At 46.6% G+C, this 23,185-nt stretch overlaps 1 protein-coding gene across 1 annotated transcript in view; it reads left to right on the forward strand.

Annotated features, from left to right (window-relative positions):
- The window catches only part of LOC310819438 (AT-rich interactive domain-containing protein 3B), a 36,193-nt gene that overhangs the window by 565 nt on the left and 12,443 nt on the right, over positions 1-23,185 (forward strand). Inside the window, exons 2-4 of the mRNA XM_083690731.1 lie at positions 1,101-1,748; positions 18,192-18,269; positions 18,641-18,713. Of these exons, the coding sequence (XP_083546857.1) occupies positions 1,101-1,748; positions 18,192-18,269; positions 18,641-18,713 (799 nt within the window). The remainder of the gene's footprint in view (positions 1-1,100; positions 1,749-18,191; positions 18,270-18,640; positions 18,714-23,185) is intronic.

Here is a 23,185-nt window from a genome sequence, read left to right on the forward strand (position 1 = left end):
CATGCATATGTACTGTTAACTGATTTGCCTGAGGGTTTGATCTCTCCCCCCCACCCCCCATGTGCTTACAAACTAGCTTTACTACTAACGTTTCTACTCTGCGTTTTTCTGGAGCCCTGCCATACGCTTACGGAAAGCACATTTTTTACTGACTGATCTACATAGTCTAAATAAAGAAAACGAAGGACAAAAGTGGTTTGATAGGTCGAAGTGCGAATATTGTGTTATCAGCTGGTTTTCAGTCTTCTCATGTGCGTATATGATACATTGTAACTAAGTGATGAAAAACATTGTTACTGTAGGCCTACTCGTTGGATTCACTCATGATTGTTTCAGAGTTGCATTCTGTCAGAATTGAACGCGCTTGAACGTAATGTGGCTAGGCAATGTTTATGCGTTTTGGAGAAGCTATCCTACAAATTAATTAATTTTGGAGTCAAGTATTAGTAGGATAAAAGCAAAAACTATCTCTTTTAACTCTGTTAAGGTGGACTTAACAATACATTATTTATTTCGACTTGGTGACAGAATATATTGTTCTATCCTGTGCTATCTATACTGTAAACTCTACTTCCTTTTAGAAAACAAAACAAGAGCATTCTACTTTTTACAACAAAGATCATGCAATTTTACCTTTGAATCAAATATTAGTTAGGCTCAATATCATACAGCCTCTTCTACTCATTGCTTTTTATTAGATGTTAGGTGATTGAGATTCTCTGTTTTCAACCTTTCCCTCATCTATTGTAAAGGTGTTGGATCATATGTGCCTACATGCTATCCACATCAGGGGAAGCTGGTGGATGTAGAAATCGGAGGATTGGTTCATTGTAATGAATGGAATAAGGAACATATTTGATACCATTCCACCATTTCTACTTCCACCAGTCTCCCCTGATCTACATGAGGTAGATGTTTTCTTTACCTTGTTTGGCTATAACTTCACTCAAATCATTCGACTGTTTTAGTCATGTATGCGTTTTAAACTGTCTAGTTTATGTTATGCCTGTCCTTATTTGAAGTTGTGAAAGCCAGACATTGGTAATTTGAGTTGTTGGTTTATGGTTGGCTATTGACGTCTTTCTCACTTCCTCTCACAGCCCAGCATGTCTCAGGATGGTGGTCTGGGGGGAGGCTACCCTCAGGGAGGTGCAGCAGGGGGGATGAAGCTGGAGGCCGTTATGGAGCAGCTGCAACGGCAGCAGCAGGCCAGGATCGAGATGGAGCGTAAGGAGAGGAGGCTCCGCGAGGCCCACATCATGTACACCCAGCAGGTAGCAGCACAGCAGGCCATCCTGGCTGCAGCCCGGGCCTCCGGAGCTGGCTTCATGGGCAAGGCCCTGGGCGCAGGGCTTCCCGGGGCCGGAGGTGGGCTTCTGTCCAGGGTCTCCAACCAGAGCAGCGTGGACTCGGAGAGAGAGGACGAGGAGGACAGAGGCCGGGACTCGGGGGAAGACGACGACGAGGAGGAGGAGATGATGGAGGGGGATGAGGGGAGCGAGGAGGATGAAGGCGCTAGTGGTCTCGAGTACCTCCGTAAGCAGACCCTGGCGCTACAGCAAAACGCTGCCCGTCTCCCAGCTCCTCGCCCATTTAGCAGTTACGCTACCTCTGTCCCCCAGCGGGCCCCATCGCCACCCGTCAGAGTGAAGCAGGAGCCCGAAGAGAGCCTCTCTCCAGTGGGACCCCACTCAGCTACCTCCCCCAACGGACAGGGCGACTGGGGCTTTGACGATCACCTCAAACAGGTTAGCCGGCCATCTTGGCGCACCGCCAACCCACCTTCTCCTCATTATGTCACGTCTTGTTTTAGTCTGTTTATATTTCCTACACCCTCCTAAGCCTTCCCCCAGATGTGTTTTCAATGTTTGGCCATATAGCATCTCATGAAAGAGTTGATTTGCCTTTATGTAAGACGTATTGGCACATGTCTATGAAAAGATTCCCATCAGTGGCTAATCCTGCCTCAAAGTGTTGCTATCTTTTCCTTAAACACAGCGAGTCGACAGAAAGCTGTCTTATCAAAACACAGATGTCCCTCGGTAAGTAAGCATCACGGATGGGGGGGAAAGCCTTTCACTATTTTCCACTCTCCTGTTGTGTGTTTTGTCTGATTGTTCAGCCTGCCCCTGCTGTGAGCGTTAGGGGCTTAATCTTGGCTGCAGCACACAAACCTCTAAGGCAGTATCCTTGTGTCACTTAGAATGTCTGGGGAGGGCTGAGCCGCCGATTGGCTTTTGTGGCCAAAAATCCTCGAAGTGTTCCCTGGCAAAGGGCCAGGCCCCAAACGCCGCATGCTCACACACACACACACACTCACACACACACTCACTCTGCGCTCTCACACTCTCAGCGCTTCGCTGTTGCGCTCTCCTGGCAGGACACGGAGCTGACTTGGCCCTGATCCAGCTAGCGGAGATACTGCAGAGTATTTGGCTTTGAGGTTGCGGGCGGGCGGGCGGGTTGGCTACGGAGTGGGGAGGGTAAAGAGGTACAGTAACAGCACAGTAGCGGTACTTTACCCCTCTGAAAGCTTTCGGCTCAGTGCCAAGTGTACTTTTTCATTGAAAGTAAATATTTCCTCAACGTTGTGTTACCGTGCGTTGGAATGCTGCCGACTGGATGCCAGGCTATCCTCCCTGCGTGGTAGAGCTGGCTAAGCTACATGTTAAAGGGCCCACAAGGGGTAGATTATAAAAAGCTTCACGTTGCATACGAGTTGACAGTGTTAGGAGCAGATCTGTGAACATTGCTTCGGGTGTGCAGTTGCACTATCATTTTCCAGGATTTTATTAAGGTCTATTTAAAGGGGAAATGGCCTGGGACTGTCACTCTCTGTGCATTTCCAAATTTAGATCAGACTCACCACAGGGGTGATGGTGTTGTACAAGGGGAGGTTTAAAAATGACACCGGAACAAGCCCTAGATTAGAGAGCTGGTCGCTGTAGCGCTGTAGAATAGCAGGCAGTAGTAGTAGTAGTAGTAGTAGTAGTAGTAGCACTGTGGTTAGAACCCAGCCTTGGAATCGCAGGGGACAGACTGACAGACAGACTGAGAGAGGGTGGAGTACTACTAGGCTACAGTCACACCACTGGATCACAGTGTGCAAAGTGAATGAAATGGAGTTTGACCACATTGTTTTGTCACTTTGAGCCGTGTCAGACAGGGTGGGACCAGGGTAGTATTGTCTGCTAATCGTCAGAGGTGACGGGGCTACGCGCGGGCCGGTGTCGGGCCGTGATCAGAGCAGGGACGGTGAAGCCGAGCCTGGCCCTATCTGTGGCCTGCTTCTTTTATTAGCCGAGGGGGCTGAGCCCGGGGGATGGGGGAGGCATTGTGAAACCAGAATTGGTCTGGCCTTTTTTTTTTGTTTCCTCTCTTTTATCTTTCCTGTCATTATGTCAGCTCTGCAGTATTTAATGACGGCTCATCTCTTGTGGCAGTTTCAGGTTGCACTGCCACACAGGGGGGGAGGGGTACAGTGAGTGGAGGCAGGGGGACTTTTTGATGGCATTGTCTTCCAAGGGGCTGGAGAGGAGCCTCGGCAGATGCCACAAATACCATTCTCAAATTATTGCCGGGGTGGGGGGTGTATTTATGATATTTTAAAAGCAATGACACGGTCTGTCAGAATATGTAATCGTAGCTACATATAGATTGCACCATGGCCAATTTAAAAGCAAACATCTATGACCATAGAACTAGATAGAATAACCCACTGCCAAATTGAATTCATCTGATTTATTCAATTTGCCTTTCAGGAATGTCCTCTACCGCACAGCAGTCTGTATGTCTGTGTATGTATGTGTGTCAAAGGAGCATGCTGGTAAAATGAGGGTGGGGGGGGGGGGGGGGTAGTGGTGGAGAGTGGCTGTGTATGTTTTGTCAGTGATGTATGTCTTGTGACCTCGCCCCTGCCCTAAACGACAGAGTAAATAATTATCAAACAAGGGGATACACAAAGGCGTCGCGTGGAGCGAGAGCCGGGGAGGGTCAGTGGCCCTGGGTAGGCCTCTCTCCAGCCTGCCTCGCAGTCCGTCAGCCTGGCCAGCTGACCCCTCTAATCTTCCCCTCCTCCCTTAGGAGCCACACACACACACACACACACACACACACACAAGCAGACACCCCTCCTCTTCGCCATGCTAATCCTCCCAGTGATGAATAGAATTTTAATTGTGTGTGTACACGTGTGAGCCCCCCTATGCTGGAAGTTATTCACTGTAGCAGTTGAGCCCTGTGCTGGAATACAGGTGGTGGTGGTACAGGTGGCTTTGGTTTCGCTGGTGTACCCGTTTCCTCATGTTTTCATGTGTTCCGTGTTCCTCAGTAATGGCGACAGCGTTTGTCAATTGAGAGCAACAAAATGGAGACCCGGGGCTTAATTTGCATGGTTGTGATCAGGGAGCAAGAGCCGGCCGGCTAGCAGGAAGGACGAGGCTTCCATCGCGTCGTTAAACCTAAGCGCTGCTGCTGCTGCTGCTGCTGCTGTCCAGACATCAAGACCTGTTCGTTGAATGAATGCTGTTGCATAATTTAGCTGTCGCCCCAGCAACGCATCAGTCAGGAAGTGGCGAGTGGCACAGCTGCAGCTGCGATCGATGGGGATTGTGTAAGCTTTTAGAGGGGGGAATGTTTGGCCTCATTTATGGCTCATGTATGATGAATGAGGAGGACATTGTATTTAGCGGACGTACTCAAGTATGCATTCGGACAATGGAATGTGGAACGAATGTTGCCTGATGCATCTGCGCACCAGAGTGCTAAGGAAGGCGTTTTGGAAATGTGTGAGGCATCTATTCCACCCTTGACATGTCTCCACCATTGTTGTGGTTGGTTGGTTTCATAGGGCCTCCCTGCCTTGACATGTCTCCACCATGGTTGTGATTGGTTGGCTATCCCTGCCTTGTGTGACACAGGTGTACTACTGCCTGGCCTGGTTTTGAAGCTTCAAAATGGCTGCTGGTAATTTATTTTCCCAAAGCCACCACAACCTGTTTTTTTATTCAAGATTGCTCTTCACCTTTTTAATATGGTTTTTATTTTCCTTTGTTCCTTTTTGTGTCGCTTGGCAATGGTGTTCAAACTGTAGACATTACAAGTATACGTAGATCTTGAATTCTTATCCTGTTGGTTGAACTCATTCGGTGGTATTTTTGTCTTCTTACCTGCCACAGAGGAGTTAGCACAGTGTCCTTTCCTCTCAGTCAACCCTATGTAATGGTCTAGAATCTAGATAATTCTTTGCGTCTATTTCTAGAACGTTTTGAGCAACCGTACATGTTGAATTGTTCAACACAAAAAAGGCTGTGACAAAACAGTAGTCATAGGTTACGCAGCTTTTGTTACGGTTACGCAAAAAAAAAAAAAAAAAAAAAAGGACAAAGAGGATGACATTCCTATTCATTCGTGAATTTAGAACCTGCACAAATGTTTTTGTCCAATCAAATGGATCTGCGATCTGATTGACTGACAACCACAAACACCGAGTCCTGAGAGTAAAAGAACATGCCCTGTGGTCTTGCTTGATTCTAATGTGATTGATTGGTTGATTGATAGGCTGAACACTAAGGGGGTTAAATCTGTTGCCAAGTTTAGCTTGTTAATTTCAGCGCTTGTCTCAATAAAGATTAGACGTACTCAAGCCATCTAATTCCAGCTTTATTTTTAGGTTGTGGTGGAAGAAGTCTACTCGGTAACATGCTGAACTTTTGATGACGTTTATTTGGTGTCGAAGTTGGGTGGCCTATTTTTAAATAAACACAACCAAAGTTTATTTTGCTGTTGGTTAACGGCAGATTTAACTTTAACAGTGGGTTTGAACCGTTTTTTTGGTGTTTTTTTATGTACATTTCCATGGCGATGGCAGAATGATGTATGTTTATATTTATCTAGTATGTATTTTGATCCAGAGTTGATCTGTGAGAAATCTTTATTTTCGTGACCTGGGTTTTGGTGGTGTAGCATTTATAAGTCTTTAAACAGACCCCTGCCCTGTGTTTATACGTTGGCTTCACATGGTGTGTTGCGCCTGTAGTGGGATTTTCTGTCTGTGTTTGTGGCTCAATGCTTTGTGTGCCTTCGTTTTGCCTCATTAACGGCAGTTCCTGGCTGGGTGGTTTGGGTGGAGGCAACTCTGCCATTAGCACTAGTCCTGACTTACTAATGGCATTCTTTCGCATAGAAACTAGTCTGTGGAGCAGTGTGGGACATGCTTAGTTTGTGTTGGTATGGAAACAAATACAGAGCCTATATTTACAGTGTTTTTGAGCCCCAGATACTCAAGAGATTTACAAAGGAGACTTCTGTTGGAGTAATCTGGAGAGATGATCTAACCATGTGGGCATAGGATCCTTTGTGGGAGTTTGCTTGTGCTATCCTGCCCCTAACAGTCAAGTGTGGAAGATTCCTCTAACCCAGAAATAGAGGTATTGAATTTAGTAGAGAGATGAAGGGGGAGGGGGAGGAGGAGATGTTGCAGGAAGGAGGAGCGGGGGTGTTGGTTGGTTGGTCTCAACCCTGTACTCACTGCCCCACCCAAAGGAAACATTCCAGACAGAATTAAAGAGTTAACTCTTCAAACAGTTAGCATTCCCAACGGGGCTCCTACAAGAGACTGGGGGGGCGGGGGGGTGGGGGGGAGCTTGTCCATGCTGTAGCCAGGGCCCTGATTGGTGATCTTTTTAATTCATTTCAGTCAGTGTCACAGGGGCTGTAAAAGGAAAAAAGCAAAAGGGTCTGAATGGGAGGAGCTGTAGGGGCGGGACGCTGGGGAAGGGAGAAACACTTCTTTTATTTGTCTGAGTCCCAAAGGGCACATCTGCTGCTGCTGGGACAGGGCCCTCCTGGTGGGTCTAGGGTCCCCATGCGGCCCGTCTCATAGACAATACTGGGCCCAAGATGTCTACCACCTGACCAGAGCCTTCCTGGCCATCTCTGTGAAAGGCCCACCAACGAGCCGGTGATTTGTCTGGAAGCTAGGCTTTCTGCTATTAAGCCATGCCCCATCTAATTACATATGAAATGGCATAGGTCACAAACCCTGCAGTTCAATATAACTCTTGGGATGGGTTGTAGTGATTGAATCTCAGTATCACTGTTGTTTCTTGCTAACAAAAACCATTTGAGAATGGAGTAACCCAAGTAGAGACCATTGGGACTTGTAGTTTCTGTGAGGTGTGAGGTTGCCACTCGGTCTGGCTTTATGAATGATATCTGGTGTTTTAAAAGTAAGGCAAGTAACTTCAACAGTGTATCAATTTAATCTGAATAGATTGTTGTGTTCCTGTGAAAAACAAGTTCAGCCATTCAGAGAGAAAGGGCTGCAATGCGGCTGAAATAATGGCTCCTAAAGCAGTTAATGCAAATTACTGTTTGGGTCAGCCCCCAACATGCGCATCGCCACTGAGTGACACTGCTCCTCTCAATCGAGTTGAATTGTAAGGCAAAAGTTGTCACATTTAAATGCAAATGGCACATGTCCATTAGGCTTGTCACACTTCTTCTTTTTTTTTTTTTCCTTTCTTTTTTTTTCAAATCGACCCTGGGGGATTGACTTCCACCTCCTAATGGAAACGGAGCTACTGATAGCCACCGTAATCTGATCAGTCAGCAGCAACCGCCCCCCCCCACCCCCCGCCTCAAATCATTGGTTTCATTCATCCTCCACGACCACTCCCCGTCGACATATCTCAACACCTGCTCTTTAATGAAGGCACACAGAGGAGAGGAAACGGCCAAGTGAAACAAAGACATCCGCCAGTGCTTCGGCCAGCTGCGGCGAGCGGAGCCGGCCTCTTATAGCAGCTGAGCTTCGTCTCCTCCTCTGAGTCAACGTAGAGTGAATTCTCAGTAAGATCACTGAAGATCACGACACAAGTCTGTAGGTTTTCAGGGAGTTGAGGGTGGTCGGACTTGGTGGTCTGCATTCAATCGTAACGGGTAGTGACCCCAGCGGTGCTCCCCGTTGAAAGCTCTGGGCCGCAGCGGTGTGGAGGTGAGGAGTGAAAGGTGTTTGGCTATTGTTAGTGGCTGTCTGGGCTGTCTCCTGCCGGTAGCTTGGCTCAGGTCCAGGCCAGTGGCAGGCCCTGAGGTGATAACTGACCAGCTGTGTCAGAGGCCCTGGGTAAACACAGCAGCTGACTGGAGCCTGGCACCCAGCCATACAAAGGAGAGGAACAGCCAAGAGGTGTGGGAGGCTTTCCTTTCACCGCTGCCTGCCTTCCTCGCTACCCCCGGGCCACAGCCTCTGTACACTAACAGCCTGCCAACCTCCTGTGTTGTGTACACCAGCGTGTGGCCAGGTTGTTCGTCTGCCAAGTGCTCACATGCAGGCCCTGTGTAATTTGTGCACTTGTCAGCAGCAGCTGCCTACAGAGGAGTGAGAAGTCGGTTGGCTGCTGATTCGCTCCTTGTGAGAAACGTCATCCCCGTACACCAATGCCTTTCCCGGTGTGGCGGCTGAAGCTTTCAGTCATATTGAAATGTGAGATCATTTTGATGACTACGCATCAACATGTCCTAACCCTGTTTCTGAAACGAAATGTTAAATGGATTACAAAAGGGTCTAAGTGCTGCCGTCAGTGGTGTTGTACAGCTGCCAGAAGTATATTTTTCTAGATATTTCACTTGCAAATCAGCACCAGGTAGATCGACCTTGCTGTGGGTAGGGTACTCCTTTAGGCTTGTCTATTGCTAGCTTATCTTACCCAACACTCAACCACGTTTGACTGATACCCATATCAGTCAATATGTATTTTTCTTCTAGAGATTCAGAGCTTAAATTAAATAAGAGACAAATGGTTGTACAAATGGGTGATAAAAGATTAGAATATCTCACTTGGGTAATAAAACTTGTGATTCTGTTCTGCTGATCTAGTTAATGGACAATCACACTCTCAATAGAACTATGAACTATGTCAACTGGAGCATGATAATTTCAAATGCTATGTTGGTAAATGATTTAAAGGGTGGCACACAAAATTGGAATTATTAACAGCAGTCCATTTGAGGAGTAAGGCTGGGGTAAGACTGCAATGTATGACACAGCTTATTCGTCTTTATTGACAAAATGGTCCAATACAATTAGGCAAGTCTTAATCCATCCCCCCCATCAGAATTAGCCTTGATTGGTCAGCCATCTGGTCAAACAAAAGTCCGATCTGCCAGCCGCAAATAAATGTTATACTAAAGCCTGAAAGAACCATTAAACCCCTTCAAATCCTTGCCCTTTAATTAAGAAAGAAGGGGTATGCTTAAAGTGCTCTTAGTAGTCTGAAGAGCTACAGAATCCAGAGAATTGATTCATAACCTTAAAATATAGTTAAAGTAGTAATTCATGTCAGACAAATTGGCAATTATGAGATTGCCTCCAGTAAAGTTAGATGTTTATATGCTTTGAAGATCTGTGACTGTCATAAACAGCTGATCTATTTGTAGATTGGAATGGTTGCATCAGACATTTGCTGACTCTCCATGTTACTAAAGTAGTTATGCAAATGAGTACTCACAGTCCTATCTCAACATAAGGACATAGATATTTAGTTATTTCATTGATCATGTTACTCAATATGTTACTCATGTTACTCATTTATTTGTATCTTAACCTTTGGAAACAAGTGTGATATGATGTAGAAAGATAGACTTGGGCAAAACATTCAACAAATTGATCATTGATCATGTTCAGGAAATGTTGTATCTTTGTTGGGAGGGTTTTATAGATTAAAGTAAGGCCCAAGTCAACATTTAGTTTGGGGATTCTCCAAGCTTTGTCTAAGACAAAGATTAATACAGACCAAGTCATGGTGTTTTTCACATAAGACATGAGTAATATTTGCATTTTAATGCCAATTTATTTTCATCAAATGATTGTTTTTTAATCAATTGATTTAGATTCATGTTAACAATTCCTCATTCAAACAATATTTCTTTGGTTAGTTGCAGGTTATATTTGTTTATTGTATTTTCTCATTGTATTTCGATACAAACAATATACATTTAACTTGTTAGTATGTTGTGCATTTGACTTGCATGATAAAGCTATTTATATTTAGTAACTCAGTTGTATGTATTTCAATTCTTAATATAGGAATTTGTAAAGATATTTAGGTAACGCATTTCAAGTTGAAAAAGTTTGTTACAATATCACATGGAATGGACTTTCAGTACAAACAATGGATAACACTTTACATTAAGGTAGCATTTTGGTGGTTTGTAAAGCGTTTAACTAGTTAATAAACAGTTTACTATACATTTATTGATAGTCTTCAGTCAGTTATAAACCATTTATTAAAAGTGTGTTCATTATTTTGGTACTGGGGGTGCCAAAAGGTGTCTTGCTCTTATCCTGTGTGTACTGAAATTGATGTATTGTATTATTGGTGCATGGAGGATTAGAGCAAGCCCCCTTTTAGTACCTCAAAGTACTAGTAGTAATAACAGCATTTCTTTTTTGTGATTAATGTTTTTTCTAATCTATTTCTCTTGGCTTTAAAGCATCGACACAGTAAATGTCAATGGCTTGTTTATATTTAATGCTTTCCTTGCTTTACAGTGTGTTGTTATTTCCTTATTTAGCAGAAACTCTATTCTTAAATCATGCAATGTTTCAGATTGGGCTTAAATAAATGTTCAGCGGTACGTTTTCACATGCCACATAATGACCCCTGTTTCTTAATGTGTTGTAATATTAAGACACAAGGATAACATGATGTTTCCGATGATGTATGGGGTCTGTTATTAAGGACTATTAGGAGAAGCTGTGGCTTGATAAAATACTTTGTCTTGGGACAGTGTACCGTGCCATATGAACTTTGTGGGAACTGCCAATGAAGCTGTAGCGGTCGGCGAGCTGTTCTCTGTTACTCTGTTCCTCTGTTCCTCTGCCTCGTCCCTGGAGATGGTCTCCAGATGCGTGGCGGGATGGGGTGGACCATCCAGGAGCAAGGGGTTGCAGCTCAACACCCTCAGTGGGAACCCAGCCCTTGTCCTCAGGGGAGGCGGCCCCGTCAGAGCTGGAATGCCCCCACACACTTAACGCTAGCTGAGAGGAAACAGATACTCCTGCCACTGAATAGGGGAATCGGTCTGTATCGATCAGTCCCACAAAAAGCTGTGAATTGCGAATATGAGTTGAACATTTGATACTTTCAGGTTTGGAAACATGCTTATGACTCTGTGACATAGTATTAGGGAGAACAGCCTTGCATAAGGCACTCTTGTTTTATTTCCACATACTAGACAAAGAGGTATTTTTCTCATTGAACTACAGGGTTTGTACCTAGGCCATTTCATACGTAATTAAATATGATGTGGCCTAATAGCAGAGAGGGCTTGTTTATTTCTCAATGTATTGAATTTCTTCGGCTTGCCTTCTAACGAAAATGTGTATAAAAGCTTATCGGGGCTGCGGAATGTCTACAGCTGCCATTAGCACAGGGGTGAAGTGGACGCTTGCTCTTTGAAAGACGTGAGATATGTAAGGTATTTTTAGCCAAAGCTTTTAATCCAAGAGAAAAGGCTAATAGTTCCTTTGACCTTAAAACGAACGAAATAGCATTTGCTTGAAGCAATCTAGATGCTCACGGGATCAAATAAAACATCTAAAACAATAATTTGCTTTGACTTTTGTCTGAAAGCCACACTCATTTCCTTCACTAGATTTGGAATTTGCCTTTGTTGTCTCTGTCTTTAGTAATTATTCCTCTGCTTTTCAGAGGGTCCTTCATTGTGTACACTTCAGAGAGCAATACTGATCGCTCCAGATGAAATTAAGAGGGGGCACTGGGCCCCATATATATTTTCACAGAGTTTGGTTGGAAAATCCAAACATTTGCTCTTGGGTTCTCATGGTTTCCCAAAGGTTGACTTTTGAGCCGCAGTCTTATGGTTCATATTGAACCACAGATGTGATTTGCTAAACTGTTTGCTCTGTCTCTGAAAGGGTCTTTGAACCAATGAGTGTGAACTTCTGGCCACACCAGCCCGTAAACGTTGCATTTGCGTGAGGCGGGGAAAGGGGCCAGCGAGCAGAGCTTGTGGGGGAGGGGGCCCTCAGACTGAGGAATGTGGTGTCTTGGTGAAAGGGCTCGAGAGCTGAACAAATGCTGCTAGTTTATTTGGAAAACCAGATTTGCCGGCAGACCAGTTTACCCAGGAGGTTTTATGACGATGATCCACACCTTTGTCTACCGCTGACTCAAACTTGATTCCCGTGACTCCTCACTGAGTCTGCGAGCGGGAAAAGGTGAACAAGTTAGTTGGTCAAGTCAGTGTGCGGTTTGTCCTCTTTCTCTCCCTCTGTGTATCTCTTTCTCTCTCCCTCTCTTCTTGCTCTGCTCTGTAATTGGAGTGATTAATGGAGGGGAGTGGTGGTCTGGCCTGGGGCCTGTCTTTTTCAGGCCTCTTTAGACTGCTCAGGACGGGCAGGTATCTACACGCCCTCCCCCTGGACGCTTGGCCCCACATCCCCGCCATTCTGTCTGCTCCCCATAGCAAGACATCTTCAACATGACTGGACATCCAAAGCCGGCCTGTCAATCTGGACCATGTTATTCTGTTTCCGTGTGATATATGAGCTTTTTTTTTTTTTTTTTTTTTTTTTTTTTTATAATGCATTGTTACTCTGTGTGTAGAGACAATCGGGGCGTGTGCGGAGTGGAGGAATTCCACCATATGTTCCCAGTAGCAGTGAGATTGACTTCCCCGGTGCGTATGGAATCCCGATTAGTAAGAGCCTTTGTGCGAGGATAGCGTATGGCCTCCTCACCATGAGATCCTTTACAGCAGTTGCAGGATAAAGACCCCTATCCGCTCAGCCCCCCCCCCCACACAGCGAGGGGCTCTATAAATGATACGATGCGTCCCGCAGCGGAATACAGCCCAATTATTTGGATTAAAGATTGTGGCCCCCTGCCATGTTTGTTTTCATAGGCGTGCTGAGAGGGCAGTTTCACGGTCAGAGAGAGAGAGAGAGGGAAGAGAGGGAAAGGGGCTCTGCCACTGTAGGAACACAAAAGGGAACCATAGCCACTGTTCAGTATCAGACCAGGAGCTTACTGTTAATGTAATCTTGTTTTAATCCAAGGTTACAGGTCCCCCTCACTAATTGGAAGTGATTGAAGTGTTTTTTTTTTTTAAGATCACATTATATATTAGTGTACAGGAGTTACACTTACAGTCTACCCAGAGGGGCAGACTTTGTTTGAATAGCTGTAATGTAATCCTTTTCAAGTGGTCAGGCTTTTTCCTTTTTTTTCTCTATTTTCTTTTATCCTAGTGTTTTTGAGCCAAAAAAGAAAGAACCAGAGATGTTTGCATAATTCTATAATGACGATGTGTCAAATGACTTAAGTACATTTGCAGAATTTGTCATTTATCACAACCGTTGGCTGGGATCCAGAACTTCCTTGGAAGTCCTGTGGCATGCTTAGCCCTGAGACAACCTTGAATATGATTAAATTACCACTCCCATGTCTGTTTTACAAATTTACCTCGGTCTACTGTTTTGACAGCCAGTAATTTGACTAAAAAAGATAAGTGAGGGCAGTGCGATCTAGGGAGTGGGAGTGTCTAGGTCCTGTCTGTGGGTGTCTGTGTGTGTCTGTGTCTCTGTGTGGGTGTGTGTGCGTGTGTAGATGTACAGTCCACATTCCACTAAGTATTTTAGTAAAGTCAACCAGTCCTGCCATTGTGGAGCAGGTCATGCTGGGAGTACAATGGCATTTCACCACACATGATTTACAGCCTGCGGTCCCCATAGTTATATTGTGTCTGTGTGTGTGTGTGTGTGTGTGTGTGTCTGTGTGTGTGTTTAGTGGAGGATGGGTGCGGTCTTTTGCTCAAGCTAGCCTGTAAACTCAATGTTTACGTATGTGATCGTGTTGTTTCTTCTGAATGCAAATCAGGGTCAGGAATGTCCAATGACGATCCACGCTAGAGGCCCAAAGTTGGGGGTTCCTGCTCAAGGTGAGAGGGGGGTGAGGTCACGCTCACAACTGCCATTATTGTCCCCTCTCAGTTTCCCTAGCTGTAGCAGTAGATGCCGGAGGATGATGAGTATTGACGTGAGCTGTGAGATTGCGTCCGGAGGGGGTTGGGGAGTTCCCCATGTTTGCACATCCCGAGCTATTGATCGGGCCTCTGTTCGATAGCTGCCCAGCCCCCCAGGGACAGAGCCTATAGCTTGAGGCTGTAGGAAGGACTGTGGGAGCGCTGGCAGTAGCCCTGGCAGTAGCCCTGGCAGTAGCCCTGGCAGTAGCCCTGGCAGTAGCCCTGGCAGTAGCGCTGGCAGTAGCGCTGGCAGTAGCAGCTAGTGGAGTGGTGGTGTTGGGGGCTGCAGCTCCAGCTCCAGCCCTGGCTGTCGCTCTGGAACACAGCTTCGACATGTCAGGGACACGTGCCAACGTTGATTAACCCGGGGGGTCAGGAGATCATACTGTAACTCTGCAAACAACTGTTACCTGCCGCGCTGCTAGCCTCCTGACAGTAGTCTGCTGACCCCTTTTTCAAAACCGGCCAATCAGCGATGGGATTGTCTCTCCGTCCCACCAACATGTTTAGTGGTATCAGTTCTGAACTTGCGTGACAATGACCTAGTTCTGTAGGAAGTAGCCTATGTGCTAGGCTAGCCGCAGGTTGGCCTTTAAGCGTGCCTGTGTGGTTTTACCCTGGAGCCTTATTTCCCCAAAATTTCTCATTCATTGTCTGAAGTAATTACCTCCTTGCCAGTCTCGCCCTCAGAAACCTCTTGGCCACACAACACAAACTGCTCTTGTCTTGGAGCCCCCCCCCCCCCCCCCCCCCCCCTGGAAGAATGAGGGAAAGTCACATGATGCTTTTATTACGAACAAGCTTCTTCATCTAATCATGGCTGCTTATCAAATTGGAGGACTGCTGTCAACATCCTGAGCAATCAATTCCACCTCCCCCCCACCCCTTCTCGAGCTGCCGCCATTAACCCTTCCTGTTCCAGCTTGCCTGAATCCACTAAAATGGCGGAGTGAGTATTCAGAGCATTTGTTTTAATGGCAATGTTGAATTAGCCCCTCAGGTCTGTTGACATGTTGAGGCTTCAGGAATATGGTTTGTATGTATGCTTGATGGAAGCATATGCAAAGAATGTAAACAAAACACACTTGCCGTACACAGCTATTATTTCACAAAGATTGATCAATCCTGAGCCAATTCTGTTTTGTCAAGCTTCTTACTGTACTCACAATGTCTTGAGTACTATTTAAATGCATCAGCAACTGATTGCCTCTCAAGCATGTTAAGTGGGGTCCTCTGAGCTGCTTTCCCAGGGCTCTTACAAAGGCTTGCATAATATTCTCCAGGCTTAAAGAGATGCTACAGGATTTGTGTATATTTTCTGCCACTAGTTGTAAAATGAGCGCTCACATGCCAAAAATGGGTCCCCGGAATAGAAAAAAAAAAAAAAATGGTCAAGAATTTACCTCAACACTTTTAATGGAAAGGATTAGCAACAAAAATCCGGTTGCATCTCTCTAATCCTGATGGGGAGTGCTCTTTTGTCTTTAGGCCAGGTTTACATTTCTAGGAGTAAGAAACCAGTTTGTTTCCTCCTAGTGACTCACCAACACATGGATGATTACCCCCCCCTCATCCCTCATCCCTCATTTGGCAATGCGCCAGTCAGTCACGTATGTTCATAATGTGATTAGCCCCCCCACCGCCTAGCCAGTAAACCTGCTAACAGCATTAGAGAGAGAGGGATTCAAAAGCCCGTCTCTAAAGGACATTGTTTTCAGAGACTAGCCCTCCATACGTCCCTGCTCCCTGAGGGAGGAGGACAGGAGAGCCAGCTGTGGAAAGACTGGACAGACACACACACACACACACACACCCTCACAAGCCCCCCTCAGTAGCACCCTGTCATATGGCCTTAGGGTGTGGGTGCACCAGGGTTTATTTTGGACTTGGGGTGGAGTGTGCACTCTGATGGAGGAGAGGTGGGCGATCAAGAAAAAGCCTATGATTCACACTACAACCCAGCCATATAGTTTTTAACATTCCTCAGCTGATCGAGGTTCTCTTACAAGAGCCAACATGTCTGCCCAAGAGTAGGAGTTGTCTCTATATGGTCATGGTTGATGACTTTGGTCAAAGCCTAGTACGTCAGGCCAGGATGAAGTTTCGCACTGTGATTCAGTCTTATAATTATTTTTTGCCCAATCTGCGCAGGTAACTATGGGCAATTTTGCAAGTTGCTCCTACAGTACATTTTTATCAGCATTTTGGATGTTTAAACTTGATGGGTGATGTGGTTGGGATGACATAAGTGTTTTCAGACCGGAGTGGATGTGTTTCTTCAAGCAATGACAATGTACGTGTTCGAAGCAGCTAGCTTGGATTTGTCTGTGATTTTAACACCTCTTGAGTTTATCTGGGTTAGTTATGAGTTCCGGCCTCACTTTTCTATGAACCTTGAGCGATCGGCAGTAAGCGTAATGAGAGGGGTTTGTCTGGCTCCCAGCCTCCCGGCAAACAGGCAGCATACAGGGGTGTGGTTTAGTGGGCAGGTGGGCTGACCTCAGCCCTGGAGTCTGTCATCTTGCAGTGACATTCTGTCACACAGACCTTTGTTCGCTGTGATGTCAGGCACACCTTGACCCCCCGCTCTCACAGTGCAGCACATAGTGTCCCTCAGGGAGGTGTGTGGGGTGGCGGGGGGGGGGGGGGGGGGAGGGGAGGAGAGAGATGTGTGTACAAATAGAGGCCAATAACCCAAAAGTCACTGCCCATTGTCAATATCCATCATGTCCACCTTCAACAGGAGAGAGGGGCGGAGAGCTGGTTAGACAAGTGTTAATAGCCACACACACACACACTTCTTAAGGCTTGGGGTTTGGCACCTGTACATACAAGCTTGATAGTTATTAATGTCTTAAGTGGGGGTAAAAGTGTCGAGAGTAGTTTCCTGCTGTGTTAGGAGATTCTCAAGGCAAAGTCTTTTGGGTTGATTACTAGTCAAATGATGGATTGTGGCTGATATAGGTTTATGGCTTTTTATTTGGTTGCTGTCAGCTAGATTACTTCATACCGACCCTTGGGCCACGAAAAAGAGAACAGCAGTGTTGTTTATGAGGTAGAGATTGCAACGTTTTGAATGCAGAAAAAGGTAAAGCATGGGAGTGAATTTGAATTATCTTCTGTAATAATCATTTGTAATGGTTAAACTTTAACAAAAGCAACCAAATAGTGTGCAAGGGTCAATTAGAGTTCGAAATATGCTATATTGCATATGTCTTGATGAGTCTGTTGTAATATGTAACTCTAGATAGTGTAAAATACATACCTAGATGTGTTTTTGATAAGGAGAAAAGAGATATTGAATTAAAGAGACTTTATTTCATCATTTATGGAAATGGAAAGTTCTAGAATGGAAACATTCTCGTGATAGGTGGATCAAAACTACATTGAACTAGACGCGTCTGGAGTTGGGTGTCTATTGCTAACCAGTAATACATTTGTACCTCCACAAGCAATGACTGCACTCCCAGGCCTTTGCAACCTTTGCCCCTTCTAGCTCTCATTTTCAGGGTCTTTGTTCCTACTGACCAATGGGCTCCCTGCTGAAACCAGACCCTGTGCTGTAGCTATTAACAACCCCTCTCTCTCCCCAAACGGATCTTGTTTTGATTCCTGATGCTTTATAGGTTTTGTCTTTAGGACAGAAATTCCTGTTCCGCACATACCAAGTACCTCTGCCCCTATTTTCCCTTCCTTTCCATCCTGTGGGGCCATTGACCACCCCACCCCCACCCCCAACCCCCTTCCCTTCCTCCTATGATCGGCCCCTGTGCTGTTTCTGTGGGGGGCTACGGACCAGGCCCCTGTCTATCTGTCAGTCTGCTACACCCCATGAACTTGGCCGCTTGCTGCAGCTGCGTTTGGGTTGAAGGATGGGGGGCCCAGGTATCCAGCTGGGTTGGAGGGTGGGGGTGGGGGCAGGGGGCTGAGCCCAGATGCAGATGGTTTAGGTCAAATGGAGATGTTTGTTAGTGGGGGGGGGGAAGGGCACAGGAGCTGAGCGACACAATAACTACCATAGAGGCCCTCACTCCCAGAGTCCCCCCAAAAAAGCTTTCTTTTAAGTGTGTATGTTTGTGTATGTGTATGTAGTTGTGTGTGAGTGTGTGGGTGCTGAATCTATCTATCTGTCTTGTCTCTAGAATGGAAATGCAGCCTGGGCAGATGAGGCTGATGGTAGCCGTGGAGGAAGAGGGGAGGCCTCCAGAGACTTTGCCAAGGTGAGTGTCTGGAGCACATTATGGCTGAACCAGGCTTCTAGCACTGACAAGAAAGGCCATCAAACACCCTGCAGGAAAGATAGAGTAGATCTGGTATTCTTCTTTTTTCAGATGGGCAGATTAATACAATACACAAGCTCTGCTAGGAGGTTTCAGACTGGTCCATAACTGGTTTCTTGCTAACGCTGCTGTCACTGCTTTCACTAAAGTTACTGAATGTTGGAATTTTTTTCATCCTTATTTTGTCACTCTACAAATGTACCAACCATCTTCAAAGAGTTGTGTTTTTTTTTAATTTATTTTTTTGTTTTTTTTATGAAAAGTAATCCAGTAGAATCTTGACTGAAACCCCATGTCTCTCTTGTCCTCAGCTGTATGAGCTAAGCAGTGACCCCAACAGAAAGGAGTTCCTAGATGACCTGTTTACCTTCATGCAGAAGAGAGGTAAGACAGGAATGCAGAACACTACTCTTCCCTACTACTCCCCATGTAGTCTGTCATTTTCTTGTCTGGCTGATACAATAACTGTCACTTGGCGAGATTCTGATCCTAAATCCTGCAAAGACCATTTGTTTTCCCCATACAGACCCTAATCATAGTACTTAGTGATTTCAGAGTGGACTATCCCTTTAACAACAGAGTTTCTCTTCTGCTTAGCAATTTCTGATTCTCACAGACATAAACACACCCCTCCTCTAGGGACGTGGCTAAACTTAAACACTCTTGAAGGCGGTTAAGGCCTGTTTCTCCATTGTTGAGGTCTACAACGTGTGGCAGGTGAGATCCATCTTTTCACATCCCCCATGACCTCACCTCTCCACAGTATCAGACCTGAGAGGACCCGTTTAGGCCGTGACTAATTCACCAAGCAAACAATCTGGAAGGCCCAGTCAGTAATCAGTCCCCTCGCATGGAATGCACCACTGGCTCCATGGCCCACTGATGCACACACACCTGGCTGTTTGACCTGTCTATTGTAGGCTAAGCTCCTGTAAGTTCATACTTCAGGTGATTCACTGTAGCATGTGATGAATCGTTGTGTTGCAATGAGAGAGCTACAGGTATACTCTTGCATGTCAGCCGTGATTTCACCATTCATTTGATACGCTTATTAAGACATTACAGACATGTTTCGTCAACGGGTGAGGCTGTCATGGGTTGCCATGATAACGTACATATTAGTAATAACATATTTAGATGTGTTTCTGATGGAACTTTGGTGGTCTCTGTTTGATATAAAGACAAGAGAAATCTGTTGACTTGTTCAGGTTATCGCAGACGTGTGTTTGTGAGTCTGTGTGTCTGTGTGTCTGCGTTTGCCAAGCATTCTCTGCTGAGACCCAGACCCCCCTTGAAGTGGTGTGTGTGTGTCCTCACCAGCCCCAGTGAAAGCAGTAGCTGCTGAGCAGAGCACCCTCCCTGGCCTGGGATGTGTGTTTAGAAGTCTTGTTGGGGGGGATGATGTATTAGCTGGGTAGACAGAGGATCTGTCAACCCCCCTGTTAACCCCTCACTCCCCAGGCAGACCTCAGGCGTGGTAGTAGGCTGACCCTTTCTCATGCTGGTCAGATGGGAATATTCATCAAGAAGACTTCAACAATGGCCGCCAAGTTGACCAAGTCCTGTTCTTTTCTGTGACGTTCTTTGTTTGCCCTCTCAAATCGTGTTGTGTTGAGCAAGCCAGGTTGAGTGTGGTTTCATTCATGCAGGTGACTCGGGTGCCATGACATTCAAGCTTTAATCTGAGAGATGGAAGGGTCTGTAGAATTACAGCCGTAGCTGTTCTGTGTTTATAAATAGGGATGTGGCCTGGACTCCTTCCGCGCTTCTTTATCGACAATATTGCAGGTTCATTCCAGAAGGTCAATGCTTTTAGCTGGAGGGATGCACCCGTTACCATGGTGCAGCGGAGGATTTCATCCTACCTGCCGGCCGGCCGTGGCCCTGTTAATATCTCTGAGAAAAGACCCTCCACACACGCGCGCACACACACACACACACTTGGCTGACCTCCGCTGTCTCCTAAATTGGGGCCTTAATCATGGAGAACAAATTGCTTGGCTGGCTTCCCACTCTGCTCTTACCGCTGAGCGCATTCCCCAGGACTTCAGAGAGAGACAGCGCTACGCTAGCAGCAGCTCACAACGCTCTTTGTTTTGCCTTTGTTTTGTTTACATGCTTATTCCTTTGGGGTCGCTCAAGTAATGTGTTTTTCTGTAAAAAAATAAAGCTTTTTTGGGGGGTGGGGGGGTATGGGCTTATTTGTCAAGTTTAATGGCTTGAGTTGTATTTGAATTTTGTGAAAAATGTTCCCTTCACGTGTTGTTTTGAAGTATAACACTCAACCCTGTTCCCTGATATTGTAAGATGTCGTTGAGATTGGGACAGCTGTTAGTGTTAGGCAGCTCCTGTTGCCGTCTTGGTTAGAGACTGAGGTTGTGGAGAAGGAGCTATCTGAGGGCAGAGGGAGACTAATGAAGAAGCCATCTCCTACTACTGGGCCTCTAGTCCTTGGGAAGCAGGAAACAGCGAAAGGAAGCTTACCAGGGAATCCTATTTCCGCTCTGTGTGCTTAAAAACCAGGCGTGTGTGTTTGTGTGAGTGTGTGTGTTCACCACTGAGGAATTTCACCAGCTGTCCTAAACACAGTCGGTCTGTGTGGAGGCACATTGGTGGGCCCCATGTTTGAGAAGCAGTAATGGTCGCCTGCCTTACAGTGTAGGGGGAGGATTTAACCGATGTGTTTTGTTATTGCATCATTGTTTATGATATCCATTTCCGTTACTTGCTTGTTCACCCCCATTGGGAATAGGGGAGCAATGCTTTCACACTGTTGTGTTGCTATTAACCGCCTCAAAGGTTTTGATTAAGCAGATGGGTGATTGTTTGTTTTGGTTTGACACCCCTCCCTCACCTCCTGCTCTGGCACTGTGGGGGGGGTGGGGGGGGTGGCAGGCAGAGGGGGAGGTAGGGTAAGGGCAGAGGGGGCAGTAAGTGAGACTGCAGTAGCTACGGGTGCTTTATAAAAAAAAAAAAAAGTTTAAAAAAACCTGCAAAGCGGCAAAATGCCTGTCAGCGCTGTCCACTTGAGATGATTAATGGCTGCCTCTCTGATGGACAGAGCGAGTGTGAGACTTCTGTTTAGGGAATCATGGGCCGAGAGAGAGGGGGGTTAAGACAAGTGTTTAATGCCCCCCGCCCCTCCCCCCCCCCCCCCTCCCCCAAAAAAAAAAAAGCGGAAGGAAAAACCACACAAGAAGTAGTAGTCAGCGGTGTGATCCATCCCAGTTCTCTAGCCTGAGAGCGAAGCTCTGTAGGTGTGGTGCCAAAGTAGAACTGGTGGGGGTGTTATTACCACCTCTTGAATAAGCACTGTGTTATTTTAAGGAAATCCTCCGTACTAGATTGAGGTCTGCTCTGTTCTAATGCTGTAAGCCGGCCTTGTCTGTGCCGTTTAATCAGAGCAGTCTGGGACGGAACTGGAAAGAGGGAGCGGGAGAGCGGGGATAGAAAGAGAGAGGGGGGGGGGATAGAGAGAGAGAGAGCCCATGGTTGTAATGACAGTCTTTGAACTGCAAGCTCCGCCGGGCCTGGCGCCGTTTCACGAGGCCCCTCGCTCTCCTCTGCTCGGCGCTCCGTCCTAAACACCTCAGCATTCCCAGGCTGTCAGCGGCGTTCGCTAAGGGACGTCTGGAGAGAGGAAGAGGGCAGACATTGGGCTTGACCAAGGTGGCTTGGCGGCGTGGGAACAGTGGCCCCCCCAGCAGGACACCATGAGGAAGTCCCCCTAACTGTAACCTTAACACTAGGAGCTCTGTCCACACCAATTACACTATGAATGGACTCCAGAGAATCCATGTATGCATTATATTACCCCCACCCACACACACACACACACACACACACACTGTAGAGCACTCACTCTCTCATACAGGGCAGGCTCTCTGTGCGCACAGCCGGTCACAATGGGAACATTCTACACACCGCCGTCGATGGGGGCTTTTTTTTCATTCAACACTCACACAATTTCTGGAAATGGCCACGCTCAAGTGTTTAAAAAGCACGTATGGCGTATATGAACACGTGTGTGTGTGTGTGTGTGTGCCCATAGTGCTGCTGTTTGAATGCTAGGCTATGGCCTCATGCTAAATGGTGTCCGGCAGGGTTGTAACCTGTTGACGCTAAGCTAAACCTCCCCCCACTGGGCTGAAGGTGTTAAACCCCCCCCCAGGCTATTCATTTGCTTCCCTCTCGTCCTCCATCTTGGGTTACTTTTATTTGCAATCCGTCTCTCCCAGCACACCACCCAACATCCTAAGAAGCACACTTTATTTTTGACAAGTAGCTCAACAGATTAAATTCCTTGTAAGAGCATGTTTCCCTAAAGATTATGAACTGAAATGAGATGTAGAGGGGGGGGAAATGTAATCGCTCCTCTCTGTCCTCTGGTCTCTGGTCTTTAGTCTCTGTCCTCCTCCTCCTCCTCCTCCCCCGTTCTCTCTCTACCTCCACCCCCCCTGGTTCCCTCCCCTCTGTTTATTGTGCTACAGTTACAGCCACTGAAACTTGATAACACCGTGGGGGATAGGGGCAGAGGGTAGGTGGGGGGAGGGGTTGGATTAAGGGGGCCTCCTGTCCTACCAAGGATGATTAATGAGCCCCCTAAAAGTGGAGGCTGGCCTTTGATAGGGGGGAACGCTGACGGACAGCAGACAAGAGAGAGAGACCGCCGCGTGTCTGGAGCGGGGAGAGGGAGGGCACGGAGGGAGGGCACGGGGGGAGGGGGGTGAAGAGACCAGATAGGAGAGAGAGAGAGAGAGAGAGGGTGGCATGGTGGAGTGAAGGGCGGCATCAGGCCTGCATGTGTGGAAAGTTTGGAACAAACAGTCGTCGGTTTCCCTCTGGAAGCAGGCGAT

The sequence above is a fragment of the Argentina silus genome, assembly GCF_951799395.1.
Source record: "Argentina silus genome assembly, chromosome: 19".
NCBI lineage: Eukaryota > Metazoa > Chordata > Actinopteri > Argentiniformes > Argentinidae > Argentina > Argentina silus.